The sequence below is a fragment of the Apteryx rowi genome, unplaced genomic scaffold, assembly GCF_003343035.1.
Source record: "Apteryx rowi isolate R43461 unplaced genomic scaffold, aptRow1 scaffold_550, whole genome shotgun sequence".
NCBI lineage: Eukaryota > Metazoa > Chordata > Aves > Apterygiformes > Apterygidae > Apteryx > Apteryx rowi.
Window position 1 is genome coordinate 378,722 of NW_020450817.1, and position 22,165 is coordinate 400,886.

General features: G+C 36.1%; 1 protein-coding gene across 1 annotated transcript; it reads left to right on the forward strand.

Annotated features, from left to right (window-relative positions):
- The first annotated feature begins 236 nt into the window (after positions 1–236).
- On the forward strand, positions 237–20,723 carry MLC1 (megalencephalic leukoencephalopathy with subcortical cysts 1). Its single transcript, XM_026081516.1, has 12 exons — positions 237–280; positions 990–1,173; positions 3,392–3,481; positions 5,512–5,565; positions 5,650–5,751; positions 10,606–10,707; positions 11,677–11,748; positions 12,173–12,289; positions 13,212–13,268; positions 14,444–14,566; positions 17,966–18,133; positions 20,130–20,723. The coding sequence occupies exons 2-12, from the start codon at positions 994–996 to the stop codon at positions 20,202–20,204; spliced, it is 1,140 nt and encodes a 379-aa protein (XP_025937301.1). The 5' UTR covers positions 237–280; positions 990–993; the 3' UTR covers positions 20,205–20,723.
- The last annotated feature ends 1,442 nt before the right edge of the window (positions 20,724–22,165 follow it).

Here is a 22,165-nt window from a genome sequence, read left to right on the forward strand (position 1 = left end):
TTGGTCTGATTTGGAAGCAGCCTTGTGAGAATGTAGTACAGCCATTTTCTAGTGTATTCTGTTAATTAAAATTCAGGAGGCATTTTCCTGTTCCCTGGCTTAACTGAAGTTTTTGCTGTGCTTTTGTTCAGTATATGAATAGATGTTGTTGGAAGCCAAAGTGTAAGGGAGAACTTTTCAAAGACTGCATGACTCACTGAACGGTGAGAATATCACAAAGTGTACAGGCAGCTGTTTTCACAAGACTATTTTAAAGTGACAGTTAACTTTTCATTTGAAGGTAAGCATGAAGGTTTTTGACTGTTGAAAAATGTGCTATAACTTACCTTAATATAACATATTCCTCAAGGTATTTGAACAGCTTAGCAAGCAGTGAGATGAGTAAAAACAGAGCTAAGTGAACAAGCAAAATGGTTGATACTAGGTGATTTAGAAAAAACAATCTGCTGTAGCTGAGTTACTGTGAGTATATTAGTTTATCTGAGTCATAGTGAAGCGTATCATTGTAGATGTCTGATAACAAGTGTTAAATCAAATACAAGTTAAAATTAAGTACATCTAAAAATCTACTATCCTAACAAGAAAAGAATGCTTTGGTTATAGAGTAATTCTCAAATTAAGCATTTTAGTCATAAGTGCTAACTTTATGTTTTTTTTAAAATATTCCTCCAAAGATTGTTCTTAAATCTTCATCTATTGAAGTATCATAGATAGCAAACTTTAATTTTTTGGTATTCATACTAAATTATTATGAATTGTGGCTATAGGATGTAATATGCTTGTATGCAAGTCAGCTGTTAGTATGCTTAACTATTTTTAAATGTAAATACAGCTCAATACTAATTATTACTTTTATTTACCATGTCCTAAATAGACTTAAAAACCAGTTTAGCACTGATCCAAGTGTGTGAAGAAACTAAATTGTATTTTTGATCTTTCTGCATCATTTGCTTTGCCATTATTATTATCATTTAATTGCCTTTGTGAAGTGTTATGACCAGGGAAGACGGTTACAGAGAAGAATTTAGCTATGACAGGATGCCAACTTTGGAGCGCGGAAAACAAGAGAATGGAAGTTATGTACCTGATATTAAATCTAGTGACCTTCAGCTATCAAAGCGGCTACATCCTTGTTTTAATTATAGAACGTGGATCTTTTCTTTGCTGATGGGAGTGAGTACTTTAAATCATATTAAATTTAAAAATTTCAGTGCCCAGGAATCTGTCCTCTTTCAAATCATTCAGGGAATCACAATTTGACATTGATAGTATTGAATATAAATATTGGTACAGATGGAACATGTTTAGCAAATATAGAATGTAACACTTCTTGGCTAATGGTAATTTTTGGATACTTCTATGCTCCTCAAATAGTCTATCTGAAGGATGAATTTATCTTTACTGTTAATCCTACAGCATAAACGGAGAGTAAATGTAGTAGTGGTAAAATATGACCACATATGTACATATGCACATACAAGCAATGCTTTTTTGTAAAGTAGCCTCATCATATGCCTTCTTTTAACATATTTTTAACTATTAAAGGTAGTTTGCTTGCCCTAATAACATTTTGGCATTAAAACTATGTATGATATTTGATTGCTGCTTCTTCCTCTGTTTGATAGTCATGTGATTCTTTGGTAGAATCTTTATGTAGTGAGTTATATACTTCTGTTTTTTTCATGAACATCATAATGATTTAAATTTTTGTGTCACTACTAGCATCATAGAGCACTATGATCTTGCGTGTGCACCATATGCTTCTTCATATTTTGGCCCACGATAATTAAAGTTTATTATAGCAATTATGACTGTCTTTTTATTTTCCTTTTTCTGTTAGCCTGTGTGTTTTGCAGAGTAATTTCGACCAGAGCTGAAAACGTTTATTTCAGCGTTACTACAGTAATTACTTATTTTTGCATAATGAATGAAAGCAGTGCCTTTCTTTGATGGAAACATCTGAACTCTTTTTCCTTTCTGACAATTTGATTTGCTTGAGAATCTGGAGTTTCCTTTCAGATGTACCATTACATAAAAAGAGCAAAAGAAGAGCTGGCTTTCTTTGCTTTAAATCTTTTCAGAGACTGTCAAATTTAATTGTCAAAAAGGATAACTCTCTTTAATTAGATTTTTCTTGTTTACTAAGTTGTGCATGATTGGACATTACTTGTGATTAATGTTCATTTGCTGAAGTCATGTTTATCAAGAAGCATGAATTTTATGGCTAAATGAAAATGCAATTTTATTAACAAACCAACCTGATAAATTCCAATTTTTTTTTTTTTATCCCAAATATTACAGTGGTTAATCTCTCAACTCATCTGAAACAGTGGTCCATAAAGCAAAGTCTACGTGCTAAGGAACAAAAGTTCCATAGTGAACAAAACTATTACGGTTCAGGGAGCAGTTGCATACCATAGGGTAACATCAAAGTGTCTGCCACTTGTATTCCATAACCAGTTTCAGCACAGACTGTTCTTGTGCAGGAATAGTTCAATATGCTTCAAGCACAATTTCAAGTTGTGTTCTATAAATACCATTATTCCAGGGTGCCAGAATTCTGCGTGTCTGTGTGTGTGTTTATACACGCATATACACTGTCCTAATTTTCTTTCACCTGTCTTTTGCAGAGGACTTTTAAGACCTGCATAATGTTACAACATGAAAAAAGCCTAAATAAAACAAAAGAGCCATTCATTCTCTCATCGTCCTCAACCGCTTCAAAGAAAGTCTACTCAGAGAAAAAACAAGCAAAACAAAAAAATATTAGTAGAATATATTTGTCATTTAATATTGGGAATGTAGCTCTCTGATAATTATGGAATAACAAAATGTTTAGCAAAGGAAGCAGCAGGAGTTCAACGTTTATTGGTGCACCACAGGACCAAAGCCTGAAGGCAGTACGAAGGGAGAAAGGAAGACTGGTGAAGATTCTTCCACCTGTGTATCCTAGTATTATTTTTATTACTGTATTCCAGTTGGTAATTTCCCAGCTGCCCATATGCATAATGAATGTTTGCAGAACCAAGCACAGAATGTGAAGTAGACACTTAGTTGAGGTTTCTGAAACTGGTTCTGAAAGTTCATTTTTTCCACCGAACTGTCTGCGATTACCTTTTTAGCATCTCGTTAGCTATTTGCCAAGTTGGTACACAATACTTAATTCAAATGTACTTTTATTGTTCAATGTTAAGTCTTGGTAACCAGCAAAACATGTTCTTCAGAACTCAACATATTTTGATATTTTGCTTCAAAACTTTTCATGTGAAGACTGCATTATTAATGTTCAACAATAGCTCGATTTGAAAGGAATTATTGATTTCCATCTGACTAGCTGCTCTTTTTGAAGTCATTTTATTCATATTAATTTACATTTTTTGTTGCTTTGCAGACTTGCCTCCTTATTACTTCTGGATTTTCGTTATATCTGGGAAATATTTTTCCATCTGAAATGGATTATTTACGTTGTGCAGCAGGTTCAGTAAGCATTCTTAATTATTTGCTGTAACTGTTTGACAGCAAAAACAGTAGTAAACATTTTTTGTGGATATATTTTCATTCTGTCTGTCTTTTTAATACTAACTTTCTTCATGGAAGATTTAATGAATTTTCATTGTATCGTTAAGGGAATAACAGTTGTCATAGACAGTGGTTTTTTAACCAGATCACAATAGGCAGCCATCTATCAGTTACTTTCAGTAGTTTTTCTGTGCTTGATTGTAAGAAAATTTGCATTGTTATAGATTTGTGGAATTTCTTGGCTAAATACTCTCAGAATGTATTTCAGACATATCTGCTGTTCACGGTATTTTGCCATAATATCCAAGTATTGAACAAAACCTGAAAAAGTTATCTTAAATATTGTAAATATTGTTTTATTAGTACAATATGTATGAAAGATGTCTTACATTTTTCAAAGTCCCATAATTTTTACTATTTATTTAATAGGTCATTTTTGTCTTACTCTATTATATATGCCTAACCCACACTTCAGATCTCTGTGGATAAGATAAATCTCATGTAATTGCTTTGTTTGTGACAAGATTCTGTTTTTTTTTGTTATTTTAGCAACCCTACTTGCAAGTCTGCTTTAGGTTAGGTACAAGAGTGGTACTTTACTTTAAACAAACTACGTCCCAGGAGTTGCTCCATGAGTGGACTGTCGCTTGTGTTTCTGTTAGAGGTGTTATGAATAAAGTTGAAGCAGTTTGTGAAGTTAATATCTTCACTGATCTATTATGCTTTGGACTGTCATTATTCAGATGTCTCTTTTTCTGCCCCAAAATCTTGACTTTTTGAACTTTGCGAATTTTCTGTATTCCTTCAGAATTTCCAAAGATCTGATAGGAGCAGAAGGTTAGGTGACAAATCACTTTTACATTGGGTTTGAATGGGTCGCTGTGGGCAGGACTGAGTTCTACGTGAAGACGTGTACATTTGGGTGTCTGTGAGCAAGGTGTTCCAATTCCCACAAAAGATAAAGGAGTCGATATAGTCAGAAGAGCCTAGAGAGCTGTTTGGCTGACTGACTACTAAGTGTCTAGTTAGGATGGACTGAATTGCTCTCTAGGCTTTTTGACTGTCCTGACTGTGGATAGGATTCAGTTGCCTGATATAGTCATGTTGTGTTTGAGAGACTCCAGGGTATCTAGGACGTATATATTAGTTTTAATGATGTTAAATATAGGTCAGCTGGTGTTGAGGAAGTGCTGCTAAGAATTTTAGATATTTTAGATGTGGATATTAATCTAATTATAGTGGTTCTATTGTTAAGCTGTCAGTGCTTAGATTGCAAAAAGATAATTAGTGAAGAAATGCAGCATTTGTTACAGGATTCGTTCTTTAACATGGAAACATTTTAAATATATTTTTAGTGTATCTTTGTTTTGCTTAAAAGTATGTTGCAACATTATATATTTGTGTAAGGTAGAGTTGGGTCTGTACAGTACAACTTGCTGAAGATCTAGCTCTGGCCCTAAGTATAGAAACACAATTCCCAGTTAAGACAGTGAAGATCCTAGGCACAATTCTTAAAACATAATTTGACTCAACAGATTAGTTTTACAAAGTTCTTCAGAACTGTACCATTGCTGAAATTGGCCAAAATTTAGCTTAAATAACCCTGACGTTGTCTTTTTAAAAGTGTGGAGGCCTAATATGGTCATAGTTGTGTTTTCTTTTCCTGCTTTTGGATTGCAGGCCTCCTAGAGTTAATTAGAACTAACAAAGACATGAAATGCCTCATGAAACGCTTCTTTCCTTTACTCATCACGTTGTGCTAGGTAGCTAGTCAAAACTGAGGGGTATGGAAAGCTCTTTTAAAATGCTCGTAATCTTCAAATGTAGTTACTGAGTTCAAACAGTAGTGACAGCTTTTTCTCAGAATTTCTGATCTTCCACTTAAGTTGTTAAACTACAGTATGTAACCATACCCAATAAAAAGCATATATGGAAATATATAAAAAAATCTTTCTGCAGAATATTCCACTAGTCTTCTCTTAATTTTTCTAGTGTGTTCCTTCAGCTGTTGTGAGCTTTGCTATAGCAAGGAATAAAATTAATGTGGTAAGTGTAAGATTTTTATTGGCAATTATATCTTTTTTCTGTGCTTAAAATGAGAAAGAAACATATTTTGAAATTGTTTTTCAGATACCCAATTTTCAGATTTTGTTTGTCTCTACATTTGCTGTTACAACAACATGTTTAATTTGGTTTGGATGCAAACTTGTTCTCAATCCATCAGCTATAAATGTAAGTCACTAAAATAATTACTAACTAATGCTCCATTTGTCTTTATAGAAAAAGGTGTAGATCATGTGTGGTTACCTTGTTGTTAATACATCAAAGTGAAGAGATTACCTAGCAGTAATTGTCTCTTCTGAGTAAGGCAAGACTGGAAAATTGAGATCAGAGATAAAACCTTATATGGCTAAAAGATGCACAGTGCAGCTAACTTAGAGGAGATTAATATAGAGATGATTTTCCTGCCTTCTCATAGAAGTTGTCTGTCAATCCAAAACATAAATTAGATCATCACATGTGATCCAGTTTGATCAGCTGGCTATTTCTCTTTTTGTTGACTGTAATAACTTTTGTTATTTTTTGGGGTTTTTTTGTTTGTCTTTTTTTTTTAAGGAGCAGGATTGGAAGAGAAAATCAAAAGTAAATTGGTGGCTCATCTGTAGATTAGCCAGTTGTTAGGGTTTAATTGTCCTGAAATAAGAAGGCGTCCCAAACTACGCTACTTCTAGGACATTTCATCTTCGGATTAAGATAATCCTTTCTTGGATATTATTTAATGGATAGTTTTGCTTTGGAGACCACCAATAAAGAAACTTTTGACAAACATTTTTTCCCTTACGTCAGCAACAATGCGAAAAAGACTGTTATGTTATCTGTTGCACACATATTTCATGCTGGGAAAAGTTCTATCTTTTTGAGTCACAACCTTCTAAAATTTGGTTTTGGTAGTCTGAGCCAAACAATAAAACTACAGCTTTGTTTTCAGCTATGATAAAATGTTTTGAGGCCTGTATATAGTCATGCCCCCCTGGGTTATATGTGTTTCTCGGTTTATACAAGCCACAGTTCTTTGCATAGCCTTTGCTAGCTTATTGCTAGTATAGCAGCTTCCTCATGCATTTTTCTCCCTGAGTGTCTTGGGCTGTTAGGACTCAATTAATTATATACCAGACATAGGGATATTGGCTTTATCCCTTTTACCTTTCTTTGCTGGGTAGACAGTTCAAATGTTAGAAACCAGTCCTAGATTTTGAGAGAGAACAGAAGTATGACTGGAGAAGAATCAGTCTCTTTACATTCCCTTCCCCTAGTAAGCATGCACATGATCACAGCGCTGTCAGGACAGTGGATGGCTATGTCTGCCCAGGAAAGATAGGCCCAAGGGAGTCATTTTGCTGCTGCAATGAATTATTTTGTCATGATCCCCTGTGTGACAAAATTAATTTTGCTTATGTTTTGAAGAAGCTTTGAGCTGGCCCTGTATGTAAGAACTTAACTTTAGTTGCCTACTTTTGAAATGTTTTCTCTTCAGAGTAGTTTTTAGATTGCTTGAAGATTTGTATTATTGTATTATTAAATATTAAAAGCTTTTGTATTTTCAAGGCAGACCAAACAAACCTTTTGGAAAAAGAGATTATATTAGGACTAGAAAAGTGTGTCAAACATTAAATTTATAGCAAGATGAATTAAATTCTGTATTTGTCAGATGCTGGTGATCTACAGCAATATCCATGAGACATCTTTGTTTTTTGTGATTTTCATACTTTTCACATGCCTGTTGTATGTCACTACTATGTTCTAGATCACTGGATAAAGATAAGTCAGAATAACCAGGTATGCAAAGCTGGCTTTGAACCCTTTTTGTACCTTTCTATCATAAGAGTAGCTTATGGTGCTGACTTGCTTTCCTTTTTGAAGGATACCATTATACTGGTCTCACTGTTTGGCAGCTCACTTGTACAGCTATTTTCCATTAACCACGTGGTGCAAACAACATGTAGAATACCATCTCTTTAAATGTTCTTTCATCATCAATTTTTTTCCCCTTCCCATGGGAAACTGCATAAGAAAACAATATTGGCTCTGATGTGAAATCATTGCCAGTAATTTAGAAGCAGTAAGGCTCATTTAAAAAAAAAAAAAAGTATTTAAGTAAGGCAATTAATATTTAAAAAAAAACCATACTGTTAGAGAGGACCTGGGTAATTCTTGGTCATCTTTACTCACGTTGATGGATAACTTTATAAAATTTCTTTAAACAGATAAATGGAATTCAAAATATAAGCCACATCCCAGATTGTGACTGTGTTACACAACTCCAGTAGCGTGGAGAAGTTCTGTAGTCAGTGTGCTACCGATGAAACTTTCAAAGTGTAAAGGATGTAACTGCCTGCTGCTGCCGCCGCCCTGTTCCTTTGCAGCTCTCAGACTAAGAAGCCTGCTGGGCAAAAAAGAGCATGCTTGAATTGAACCTCATGCAAGCTGGCTACTGCAGCTAAAAGAGTTCAGACCTTGAAGGGGATTCAGATTAACTCCAAATTAAGTACATGCATTTAATTGTCTCCATGTGAGTTGGGTGTCTGTACTCCTAGTGTAGTCCCATGTCATATGTGCCGTTCATGCATGTTCCTGTGCTTGGGACCCTGAAACCCAAACCTGTGATCTTGTTCACCTCAAAGTAGATGCCTAAGGCAGGATTCAGTGGCCACAGACATCTCTTATCATTTTATGTGGTGTGGCATATTCTTTGTGCCTGCTGCTGCTGCTCTGGACACATGAGGATTTCCCATAAGTCCCATGTCATATGTTCCATTCATGCAAGCATGTGCAATATGCCTGAGTATCTCAAATGGCACTAGAAACCTGTGTTTATAAAACTTAATCCTATCCCTAGAGACTGGTTGACTGAATAGCTTTCAGGGTTCCCTTCAGTGACTGTATTGTCTAGATTTCCATTGACCGGAATGGCAGCTTAGACATCTTGGCTGCATGTAGATACTGTATGTGCCTGATTTAGGTGGTTAACATTAAGTGTCTGCCACCATTAGCTATGCCCTAGCTTATCCTGCCTGGCTCCACCTACTGGTCCAGGAGGGCATCAGTCTCCTGTAGGTCCTCTGTCATCTGTCAGACTCATGGAGATAGCTTAGAACATCTGTAGCGTGTTTCAGATAGTACTAATGTATGTGTTTAAGCAACTAAATTGAACTTGAAATGATTTAATCTTGAACTGAATTCTACTTATCATACAGTTCCAAGGACCACATTTTTAATATGTGGTCCAGGTTCAGAGCAAACTGGATTAAAGTAGTGATGATCCACTACTTTCTCCTCAGTTACACTGCATGTTCATTGTCATGGAGGAGGATTAGGAACACAGTTTACTTGGTTCTCTTTATCCAGAGATAGAATTTATATAAGCAAGTGGTAGTTATAATGAGAATTTTCTTTACTGCTTAGAAATCTAACCTATTTTCCTCTATTACAGATAGTTTAAAAAGGTGCTTACTTCTAGTTTTAGCTGTATTTCTGTTTTAAAAAAAGAAAATTTCCAGAACTGGAGATGATAATTTCACTTTGGTTTAGGGCTGTTGAAGTAATTTTATGAGTGGAAGGTTCTTTCTGATATTCTGGATACATCACATCAGAAAAAAATATTGTAAAGATATCTGGACCTGAACTTGCATGTTTGCTTGGCACTGCACTGTACAGTGTGGGCTTGCTAGCCCACGTCAGAGCCAGCACTACATGTCAAAACACATCCAAATCCTGGGAATTTTCAGGCTAGATTAAGTTGTTCTGCAGGCCACACGTTTGATACCCCTTCTTCTGCCAAATAATGTCTTTATTCTTCAGGCTAGCACTTTCCCTAGAAACTTACCTCTCTGACATTTATTGCTGTTTGTGGCTCTAGCAAAACTGTACAGTCATGTGCTGTTAGATACGTAGTTCTAATTACGAATTCCTGAGAAGGATGAATTCCAGAGCCCCAAAAGGCTCTAAAATCTGCTGCTTATGATCTTTTTCAAAAAACTTGTGCTGTAAGACACATGTCGGAGAGGAACTGAAGATGTGATCTTCCCCAAGCAAGCCTGACATGAGGGAACAATATCATTCTGTTCCAAGTCACTGAGCAATGGCTTGCTATAATTGCATAGGCTCTGCAGGAGATCCAGTCTCCTTAAACTTTTGGTACTTCGCCCAATGGCCTGACCTAACCACTAAATGTCTGCTTGTGCTGCCAGTGGAAAAACATGGTACTTTTGAAGACTTATGGTGGGGAATCCAGTCTGCCTGACTTATGTGGTTCTAGAAAATGATTCAGCCCACTTAAAATAGTTGTATCTTTTTTTGAGACAATAAGGAACTGAAAAGAAATGTTAAGTACTCCATTCACTTGGTCTTCTCTTAAAGATGAGCAATGGCAGGAGGAGTGGCAGGACCCACATTTTTGCACAATAATCTCTACAGATCTGTGAGAGTTGTGAAACTGTATCCAAAGCTTGTTTATCGGCTCTCTCCTAGCACTGTGTTAGTAGAGCACACACCTAGGATTCTCGACCTAGTTCTTCTGATTGTGTTTGACTTCAGCAGTAGCTATTACTTTACACCATTGGGATTGCACTGTAGGGACTGGAAGCCTATGACCCTCCTTCCCTCCCAGCGGATTGCCTTAACTGCTGGGCTTGTTATGCTCCCTCATTTGCCCTCTTTCTGGTCCTCTGAATCGTTCATGATTTACTGCTGTGCTCTGGTTTCGCATGGGATGTTCTGTTGCAAAATACAAGAATACAAAGCGACCACCCCCCTGGTGGATATGTACTCTCCTGGAAGACAGTAATACAGTCTTCTTCAGGCAGGGTATTTCTATAAATGAAATGAATGTCTGTCTCTCAGATTAGGCTTCTGAGTATTTCTGTGCACAACTAAGGGTTGCCCTAGGGATTTACAAAGAACCAAGAAAATAGTTGAGCAATATACCTAATTAATAGAGGTGTCTAAATGTCACAGCTGGATCCCGCCTCCTCTTATATTTTTAATATGGAAGATGTAACTCATTTATGTCTGGGATTCTGCTGACAGATAAATTTCAACTTGATTCTACTTATTCTGCTGGAAATCTTCATGGCAACTACTGTGATCATTTCAGCTAGGTCTACTGAAGACTGCTGTATGAGGAAGAAAGTAGGTATCCTTAAGAATGAAAACATTATTTGATTTTTTTTTGCTTGTTTTTCTAAGTAACCATTAAAAATATTAGATTTCTCCTTTATTCTGTAAGTTGACAAGTTACTGATTACTCCAGTATATAATTTCGTATTTCATGGTAAAATTAGGTTTGTCTGATAAATAAAAGTACCATACTAAACAGTAATACTCTCTTCTTCAGGAGTGCGGTGGGCCTTCTGCAAAGTGCAACTGTTGCAATTATGCAGCACAGGGTTGTGTGAATATCTTATAAACAGTCATGGTAACTGTTTTGTTTGTATCTTGTAGAGCAAAACTTCATGAAATACTAAAATACTGTGACTATGTATGCAAGCAATGTTTTGAACCCTGAGGTGGAGAAAGTATTCTTCACATATGAAGATTTGCTGATATCTGTACAATGAATATTAGTTTCAGGATTTGGGTCTATAAATAAAACTTTCTGTTTATCTTTAGTCAGAAGTGCTCTCCCAAATCCCACACCCTATTTTCCACAACAGTACTTGCTTTACCTAATAGTGAAGCAAATATTTGTGCTATAACATTGTGTGTTCCAGTAGAAATACTGTTTGCTAGACAAAGTCATGTAGAAAGCTGTGTCCTCTTTCAGTTACTGTTTATCCATGCCAGCAAAATCTGGAAGAACTTTGGAAAGCTGAGGGATACCGTGTGTGTTGAGATTTTGCAGGTGGAAAAGGGAGAGAAGATAAACATTTTCATTATTGGATAGTGGTTGTATAACAGCTAAACGGGGACTACCTCATTTGTTTTTAGTCTGATTGATGTGGTCTGACACTGAGGAACACCGTGGTATGTCGCTGTCAGCTCTGATGGGACAACCAGACATTGCATGCAATCAGTAGGAACTATAACAGATTGTACAGGATATTAGAAGAAATGCATTGCTTTGCATACTTTTTCTGATCATGATTTTTTTCCCTCTAGAATAATGCATATGACAATACCACTGTTTTGAGCAATGTCAGCTTTCCAACTCGAATCCTGAAGTCGTACTCTGTAAGAAAAGTATTGTTTTCTTTCATTGAATCAGTTTGTTATCTCATCTTTCATCCTTCCAAGTACTAAACTAATTTTAAGCCAGGAAAAGATCAGTGTAGGTAATAACGGAAAGAACAGACTTAGAGACAGAAATATGAGATATATCCTAAAATATTTCCTTTTATAGTGTTGCAAGATAAATGATAACTGCCATGTACAGGAGGAGAGAGACTACTTAATGACTTGAGGATAAATAGTTTAAACAGTACTGTTTTTCAGTGGAGCTAATAAATACATTTACATTTGCAAAACATTGACTTCATGCATATCTAATATCATAAATGCATTTTTTCTTCTTCCAGTGAGTCTCTTTCTATATGCAGATAGAAAATTTGCTGTTCAAATGCACTGTTAATAATTTGTGTGCTCTACATTGTTTCAGGTAATTGAGGTGATTATTGGAATTTCATCAGTATTTGGTGGAATAATTGCTTTGAATATGGATGTTCTAGTCTCAGGTCCATATCTTTCAGTAACATTCTTTTGGATCTTAGTTGCTGTAAGTAGTGCAAAGTGAACATAATCTTTTAAAAGAATGTCTTTTATTTTATTTTTCTCTAGCATGATGTTTATTTGGCCCTAATATTAATTGACAGTTGCTGCTTAACAAATAAATTAACACTTGATTATGCTTAATATATTATGCAATATTCTTTTCTATTTCAGTTTATAATACTTTGGTCCTTATAACATATTCTGATAAATTTTCAGTCCTCAGTTCAGTAAAATGGAGATGAATAATAAGGGTATTAAAAGTATTAAAAGCAGTCTTTTGTCAAACAAGTCCTAGTTATTAGAATATGTCTGGCTGCAAAATAAAAAGTGATGTTTAGTTACAACATCACGGAATTCTTAGAAAATCACTTTTTGCCCATCGGCCTTAAATGTCTTAAAAGCCTGAGACTGTGATTGCTAATCCTTGTCGCTAATAACAGCCTGTATCTTGAAGCCATGGATTCACAGAGCATGATATGCTGCCCTACTTCCCACAGATGAGACTGGCTGAGAAAGAAGGCAGTGAATACTAGGCTTTGTATGGCTCCTATGCCTGGAAAATCCCTTAACGTGAAGTGGACAAAATAACAGCAGGGTTCTTCAGTGTTCAGAACTCATAAAGTTCAGTTGGGTTTATGAGGGTTTTATGCAGAAACATCAGGTTATGTGGATAATACTCATATCTCAGTGTGCATAGGTTTAATACATGATACTCACTAAATGCAGGTGAAATGGAGATTCATTTTCTCTCCATTTAACTATTTGATTCCTAATACTGTCATAAAAAATCATATATGGTTTTACCTTTTCAGGAAATTCAGGATGTGATCTGTGGCTAGTGGGAATCAGTGTAATTCTGTTGTAATTTGTGTAATTTTCAACTAGGTAAAGATTCATTTTGTTATGCTTTTTTGTCTTATATTTAGTGCTTTCCAAGTGCTATTGCAAGTCATGTAGCTGCTGAATATCCAAGCAAATGTTTGGTAAGTGAGTAAAATCCTTGGATTTTGTCATTAGAGTGGAATAATACTAAAAAAGCCTTTCTCTGATAGTGGGCACTACTCATGTTTGTCCATTTACTTTTAATTACTTTTACAAAATGTAATAGAAATATGTAGCACAAATGTAAGCTGATATTCCTAAAAAGGAATCCAGCAGGTCCTTTGGAGATTTAGTTCCATCAATTCTAGAAAAGAAGTCAAAAGGCTTTCTTTTGTATTGATTCCTTGGTAAAGTTTTATATATTACTATATGGAATGGACGTACCTCATATGGTATATCTGGAAGTGCTTTCATGTTCCTGAGCTGAGGTACCTACCCTTCTAATATAAAGGTGCATGCAAGACTTCCAACATGATATGAGAGTGAGACTGAGGTATGTATCTGCTTTCTTCCTCTCTAGACTTCTTCCCATTCCTTTTCCCTTTCCCTGCTATTATGTGCCATGGTCTTTTGTAAAAGAAGAAAATCAGGTGTGCAAGCTGCAGTGGACCTAGAACATATTCTGACCAGATTCCTGATCTGCATGACTGGCAACCAGGACTAAGAATATTCAATATGGTGCATTTATCCCTTGAGTCCCAGCTGTGTAATTAAGTCTCCATAAGTCAGCTGTTCTCAGTTACAGTCATGCAACCATACTGAAGTCAGTAATGATGCATGACCACAACTGAAGTCAGAATTTTATCCTGTAGAATATTATTTGAATGAAAACTAGGCTGCTATTGTATTGCAATAAATTTGCCTCAAAGCACTCAAATCTATTTGCATAGTTATTTTAGGTTGTAAGCCTGTAATATCTGCAGTTAATTCTCATTATTTCATACAAACTGAAAAATAAATGATCCTTCTGTACTAGCTCTCTGAATTTGGTATTGTTTCCTCTATCTGCATATGAAAGACACTTAAAATCAAGTGAACAAAAAAACCTCATCCTTGTTAAATGAAAAATGAATTACAGAACAACAGTGTTTTGGCTAGGAAACTTAATTTATTGAGAGTTTTGCTTCTGTATCTTCAGTGTGGATAGCTCTTAAGATTTGTCTCGTGTAATCTTAGTTACACGTTTCTGTTATGTTTGCTTCAAGGATGCACAGCTCAGACAAAAAATGTTACTTGTTTTTTTCCTGTTTAACATTTATTATCTTATTTTAATTAGGTTGAGGTCCTGATCGCCATTAGCAGTGTCACCTCTCCATTGTTGTTCACAGCTTCTGCATACTTATCCTTTAGTATCATGCAAGTTGTTGACATCTTTAAAAATTATCCACCTGCTGTTAAAGTATGTATTCTTATGCAATTGCAAAATTAACATCTACCAGTTAAAATAGGATTACAGGGAGCAACTCAAGAATGAATTAGGAAATATAAGAAGACGAGGTATTGCAGTAAAGAGACTGAATAAAATGTTACAGAAATTGTTCAAAAACTCATATTTAACTAAAGATAACATTTTAAAGAATGTTAAATCTGCTGCCACCCTGGAATTCTAGTTTAAAGACAACGGGATATTGTTCTAAAGAATCAGTAAAAATAATGTGTAGTATTTTGGACTGCTTGAGGTTTTTATAAATTTGTAGTATGTAAATTCAAGGTTCTAGCTTTACTTGAAGAATACAGTTTTCTGTTTCTTAGGATGTCTACTAACAGGTGGCATAATGGGATCATAAACTTACACCTGGACTTATTTAAAGCCAGGACTGGGGCAGAGAAGAAAAAAGGTTGCAAAACTTAAGGCATTTCAATGTGAAATATTACCAGTGCATCACTGAAGGGCTTTCTAGGGCTATAGCCTCAAACTGTTTAGAGATTAGAGATGATGTTAATAGGACCATCTACAGAGATTAAAGTAGTGTTAGAAGAAGAGTCTTGACCCAGCCATTTGTACCCACACTCCCTAAGTTCTTCTGTAATTCTAGAACAAGAGAGGGAAACTGTTGATTAAATTGAGGTCTTAGGGACTGGAAGTCCAGCTTTTGAGTATGTGGTCTTGTTCTGATAGTGGACAGTGTTGGAGACAGGCATTGTTGGCCCTCAAGGTGGCCAAGGATTACGTGGTCTCTTGTTGCAAGTGTTGGAGACAGAAGACTGGATTGTCTAGACTATTGGCATGACCCCGTAGAGCATTTCTTCCATTGTTGTGGTACTGTGTGTCTGGGAGCAGCAAGAGCGGGCTGCTCTGCAAAGGAGGATGCGCACAGGAGCTGAAGGTGACAGCAAGGCAAAGAGGGGCAGTGACCTTATTGACAAGAGACACAATCCCATAGTACCTGAAAAAGAAGAATAAAGCAAATTCAGCAACTGTAACCAGGTTCAGCCAACAGGCCAGTGATTGCCAAACAAGTCCATAGTAATGAGGTAGGTGTGAGGTCAGCTAGGAAGTCAAGTCAGCAAGGCAAGGTCAGAGTCAGCACAGAACAAGCCAGGCACAGACATAGCTACAGTGTAGCTCAGGCAGGGACCAACAGCAAGGGCCTTAGCTTAAATGCAGCTCCCAAGCTAAAGGGTGGAGGCCCCAAACAAGGCTTCTAAAAGCTTTCTTATAGTTTAGCTGTTTCCACAGCAGTCTGATTCAGATTTACATAGTTCAGAACTGAACTTAAACATCAGCAGCAAAGCCCCCAGGAAAGGGGGAAGAGGTTGGTGCATTCAGGACCCAGATGCTTTGAGTGTTAGGATATGGAAGAAAAATGCAAATCCAAAATAACAATTCTTTTGGTAGCAAAAGTTTGATTGTGAAAGTATTGATACTACTTTGCCAAAAGGGATACTTTGATCAATGATTCAAATTACAAAATGTAAAATTCGGAATATAGCAGGTCAGACTGCGGTGTTCAAGCATATTGAACAGTACCTTATTCCGTAAATAGGTATCTGATTTCTGTGAGGTTCTGAGGCTCTTACGGAGTTTCTGTGGCATTGGTAGAGCTATAGCAAATCATTCTGGTGCTCAGTGACCTTAATGTTTTCTCAGTTGTTTGGTTCTCGGTGCTGTGACTCTCTCTTCCCAAATGGTAGTCTGCATTCTCTTTCCTGGGGCAGTGCCAGCAGTAACCTGTGAGATTTGAGTGTATTTGAACCAATTTAGGGGCACTTGCCACAGTGGGATATGTAAGGCAGGTTTGCCTCTTAGTCTTTGCTAAGGCTCTGATATCTGATGTATTTGATCTGAGTGAGGCCACTGGAATCTAGCCTGGTCTGAAGCTTTTCCACATCAATTGGATTGTTACCGCATAGTACTGCTGGGCAGAGGAGAAGCCTTTTTAACATGACTATTAAGCAGAGTGACTGAACAACATGAACAATTCTTCCAACTTGTACTAATTAGAAAACAGTTTATATTTTGCAGCTTAATTATAGCAATAGTCAGATGTAATGCGCTGAACTACTTGCACGAAACAGGACAGAAGTATTTTTATTAAAAATGCTTCAGCTAAATTTACTGTAATGTTCTTTTACCATAAATATTAACTAAATATCATGAAGTAGGAGTAGACCTATATGCAAAATTAAAGGAAGAAAATGTTATTTTTGAAATGAAATGTTATTTCATGAAATGAGACTGAACTTTCAGATTAGTCTTGGATCAGTGAAGAAAACCCAAGATGGCAGGTCTAGTCAACTCATCATTTTAGAACCCTAGATTTTCTTGTAAATGGGAGCAGGAGGAAAGACGTATCACTAAGTTGTTCAAAGAGAAGATACAGGCCAAAGCTGTAGTGAGGAGATAGAAAACAGATAATAAAGATTATTACAGCCTTTTGATGTGAAATCTTCTGACATGAAAAGATAACCCAAATTTCTGGTTTAATTCAAACTCAAAATTCAGCCCAGATTTTTTGAAAAGTGCATAGAAGTGTGTAAATATATCAGTGGTACTAATTGAAAGTTGTTCTTTGTTTTCACATACTCTCTAGATTAAAGGAATGTTCCTTTGAACATTGAGAAAACAAGCTGCTTTTCTGTTTTCTTGTTTTCTTAAAGAAAAGGGCAGATACCCAGTTACACCCACCAGACTGTCAAGTAATCTAGGAGGTAGGACACCTGTTGGAGATTCGAGGGACTTCATGTTCTGACCAACAGGCTATTGGTGGTTTTAATGTAGAGATTTCTCTCCTCTTAGAATTATTCTACTTACGTAAAATAAGGTTGGGACTTAAGTGTGGTCTCTTACATTCACAGTGAGCTTTCTGATCATTATGTTAAAAGATGGTTTCTTTGTAACCTAGGGAATGCTTAATTATTTATTCAAAGAGGAGAGACTGAGTCCAACAGGATCCAATGGAATGCAAGAGACCTGGGTTCCAGTACAGTAGGAACTTGAATCTGAGTCTCATGTGTTCTAGGGAGTGTCCTGGTCCTTGAGGTATAGGAATCTCTGTGCTTTGAACAAAATTTTATATATTAGATGATGGTTTCCTCAATTCTGTTCTATTTCTAGAGGAAAAGATCATTTGATAAATTAACATTTGGTTAAAAATTCCCCATCAGTTCTAGTCTGAGCAAAGGCAGGCACAGTTGCAAGTTAACTTTTAACTGAAGCTTCATGTTGAAGTCAGGTTTAAATTATATTTTGAGGTAAAAAATGAAATCTAGATACAAATCTCAAGAATATGGGAGCGGGAAAGGCAAAAAGTATTTTATCTGAGTGGTTAACAAGTATCTGTGTATTTATTTTTAGCAATCTTATGATGTGCTCTTGTTGCTTCTGATGCTGATGCTGCTAATTCAGGCATGCCTTACTATTGGCACTGTCATACAGTGTGTGAATTACAAGACAAAAATGAAATTGCATGATTCATCATGGACAACTTCACAGGTTAAAAAACAGGAATACAGAACAACAGAGGTATATGTTTGTATCCCCTCTAAAATTTTAAAAAAATCTTATTTAAAACACATTTTTTTTTACAATGTTTGGTGTTATTTAATTCAGATCATGATTAAAAGCTGCCCTGTAAAAATGTAAAGATGTTAATGCAGTGATGAATTTGGTAATGAATAGAGTAATATTTTGTTTGTTAAATGTTAACTGCGGCATGACAGACTCAGTATCTGTAAATATGTGACAAGTCCTGTTACGAGAAAAAAACAGTTGTAAGGGTAAAGCTCCCTTTGTTCTGATTATTTGTATTATGGGCTCCCAGTTATGGATGAGGACCATCATTGTACTAAGATAAAGTCATAGTCCTGCCCCACAGATCCATAATAGCTATTTATTTATCAGTATGAGGTTATATAAAAGATGGTGGGACCCACATGCCCATGTTCTGATAACGAGGTAGGCATCTATCAAGAAAGGAATGGACTTAACCTTTTAAATATAAGCAGAAGTTTTGAGCTATGAAATGAGTGCTCAATATTGTACCTTTCCAAGACCTGCTGCGGGGGAGTGAATTTACTAACCCAAGTTAGTTGTGTAAGTTCCCTAAACTATGAATGGAAGAGCTGGGAACCCAGAGTATAAGAACAACAACACTCAGCAAACCGAGTGAGTGGCTGCCTGTGCCAGATAGTGTGAAACAGTGAGCAGAGGAGGGTTGCTGTACTCCCAGGTCTCTCCATGTCCTCATTACACTATTGAAGTTGGTGATCTTAAAGATCAGAACTCATATCCTCCATTTCCTTGCTGCACTTGTATGGTCAAGCTATTCATTCAGATATAGCTTCAGCACATACTTTTTTTTAGAGCCTAGTGGTGCCAGTATTACTGATACTCATATAGTCATTCGGGGCTAGAGTGTGTGTTCAGGGACTGGGGAAACACATCTTCAATGCTTTCTTCAGCCTGTGAAGGTCAGCTACATCCAACTCCTGTCACAGCACTGTAGCCTTTAGTCTTTCCTCATCTCTGCTGTACAGAACAAAATGCTATATTCTTAAAGCCTGGGAGAGAGTAAGTGAGCTGGAAGATTACTGTATGGCCCAGCACTGGAAAGGGAGAGTACTGAATTCAGTTTCTGCTCTGGAAACGACATCTCTATTGAAATGATACTGGGTATAAAGTATTGGGAGCAGGGACTGAAATTCAGTCCAGTCATTTTACTTCTGGTAATGGGAAGTGGAAGCTGTGGATATAAGTCCCTTCAGGCTACTAAGGGTGTTCAGTGTAGGTTGCTGATTTTCTGGATCTGTGTTCTAAGAATTACATTTTATATAAAAGATGGAGCACAGCAGCACTTCCACAGCTACCAGTTTTTGAGTATGGGTGGTGACATGGCTGAATTGTTCTCTTCTGGGGATTTACATAAGTAAAATGCCTGGTTTGTGACTTGCTGGGGAACTAGATGTGAATTAAATGCTAAAATAAGCACTTTGTCCAGAAAGACAACACCTTTTTAGAGTGTTTTGTAACATTTAGACACATAAATAATGTTAGGGGTGAAGACTTCGGTTCCTATGGCTTCTCAGGCATCTGTTGTTCCTAGGCAAGACTCTAGTTTGCTTGCATGTACATAGATAAATCCTACTTCAGTTGCACTGTAGGTGATTTCTGATTTTGGATTTAGGGATTTAGGTGCTAGGGCTTTGAGTCACATTTTCACAAAAATCTTGGAAAAATGTTGTAACGTGTTTAAAATAGGGATTTGGACAAATCTTATTGACCCAAATATCTGAATGCAAATTACATTTTTTATATATATATATATAAAATAGTATATTATAAACATGTACTGTACAATATACAAAATTACACAGTTTACAATGTATAGAATATTTTAATAGCTCAGACTACAGGTATTCCTATTTACATTCCCTGTGATTCTCTCAAATATTTACTTGCTTGAACTTCAGTATTTGCATTGTTTCATGTTTCCATTTGTCTGAAATTTGTTTTCTTTTAGGTTTCCAATAATACCTTAAAGGATTTTGACAAAGACAAAGCCTGGAAAGCAGTTGTGGTGCAGATGGCTCAGTAGTTTGGATTCTACAAATGCGGACAATACAATACAATAATACAACTGTTTGAATTAAGGCTTTGAAACTTTTCGGTTTATAAACAGCAATATAGTTACAGCAGTAGGAGCCAATAAATAATACAGTAAATAACGTATCTTTCTAATAATTTTGAAATACATTGGTAATATTTTTAACACCTCTATCTTACCTGTAAAGGACTTCATTGCTGTTGATATCTGTATCTTAGTGTTGCTTTAAAAGATTCCTTTGGAAACAAGGTAATGAATCACATGGATTTATGCTGATAGCAAAGTTTGAATAAATAAATATGACGATATGCAGTAGGCTTCATATATTTGCAAGAGATTGTTATAACTGCAGTTGTGCAGTAAGTGTAACTGATAAATGCTTTTGTAAAGTTATGAGTACAAGTCATAATTGATATTTTTGCTTATACTTCACTTTTGTAGGAGTTGTAAAGTTGTTTTGCATCTCATTGCTTTTATATAAAATAAAAGACTTTGTTATGTGGGAACTCAGAATGTGGATTGACATCATAATTGGAGAGGTAAAAACAGAAAATTCTCTCCCATTAAGCTTCCATTTCTGGACTGTTTAAAGGGGTAAGGGGCTTTTGCTTTCATCTGTTGTGAAGAGTTAGCGTAAAACTAGGGGGCCAGACACAGGATCTGCCAGCCAAAGCAAAAAATAGCAGTAAACAAACAATCTGCCAAATAATAGGAGATACTACGGATCTGAAGAAAGTATTTTCACTCACAAAAATGTGGTTTTAGGTATGTTACTTTTCATATATTTGTTTTCCTCACTATCTTCAAAACTTAAAAATGTATCTGTCCTTAAACAAGGGATATCTCCCATACAGATTATCTTTTTCTCCTAGCTCAGTTACTTGTATGAATGAGTAGATTTAGGACAATATAAGAATTTCCATGTTAATAGACTTTTTAATTTAACTAAGGATGGCTGCTGACAAAGTGGTGTTTTTTTTTGTTGTGTATCTTGAAAGATTCTAGACTGTGAAGTTCCCTCTTTAATCTGAAATAACCCAAACCATTTTTCAGGGCATACTTCAAAGCTCATCTCTTTTTGTAGGCTTTTGGGGAGAAGAAGTCAAGTGAGAAAGAGGTATGTTACAATGGGGGTGGAGCACTTCAGGTATGCTAGGATGTTTTGTTTTTGGAAAAGCTGACATTTATTACGGCATTTTAATATATGGTGAATACCCTTCCAAGTTTAGAGCAGTGCCTTTTAAGACCATTTATACAGCAACCTCTCCATAAACCTAAAACATTGTGTAGTTTTGTCCAGGCTAATACATCGTCAACTACAGATGCAACTGCTGTTTCCTTAAATATTGCCAGATCTGATGCCTTTAATGGTGGTACTTGTGTAAACATTCACAGAAGTACATTATTCTTTTGAAAGTCACAAAGAAATAGTGACAGGTCTACCTAAAAATAAAAAATAATATCCAAACAACTTTTTAAATCTCACAGATGGGTTGAAGGCTGGAAGAGGAGGTAGATATTATAAAAGTTCTTCATGAACTTTTGTAGAGGGAAAAGATTGAGAGTCATATGCAGAATATTTTGAATGTATTTTAACTGTTTTCTTTTATGTGATAACATACTTGCCTTTGTAAAACTGAATCTGTACCTGCGTCTTCAAGAGGTGTCCTTTGTGTCAAATGATGATTGCTTTGGCTATCCAGAAGTTTGGATCTAAGTAGATACTACTTTTAATACTGAGGTGATGGGAAAAGAAACTATAACGGAATGTGACACGTTCTTAAGGAATTTCCTTTTCACAAAAAGCCTACACTAACAAGGTGCTGAGAGTCTTTAAGGTCCTTTGACCTCCAGTGGTTTGAAATGTTCTCCCCCAAACAGTAAGAACCATTTATACAGCTACTGATTTTTGTTTTTCTGTCAGGAATGGTCAGAAAGAAGCTAATAACAGG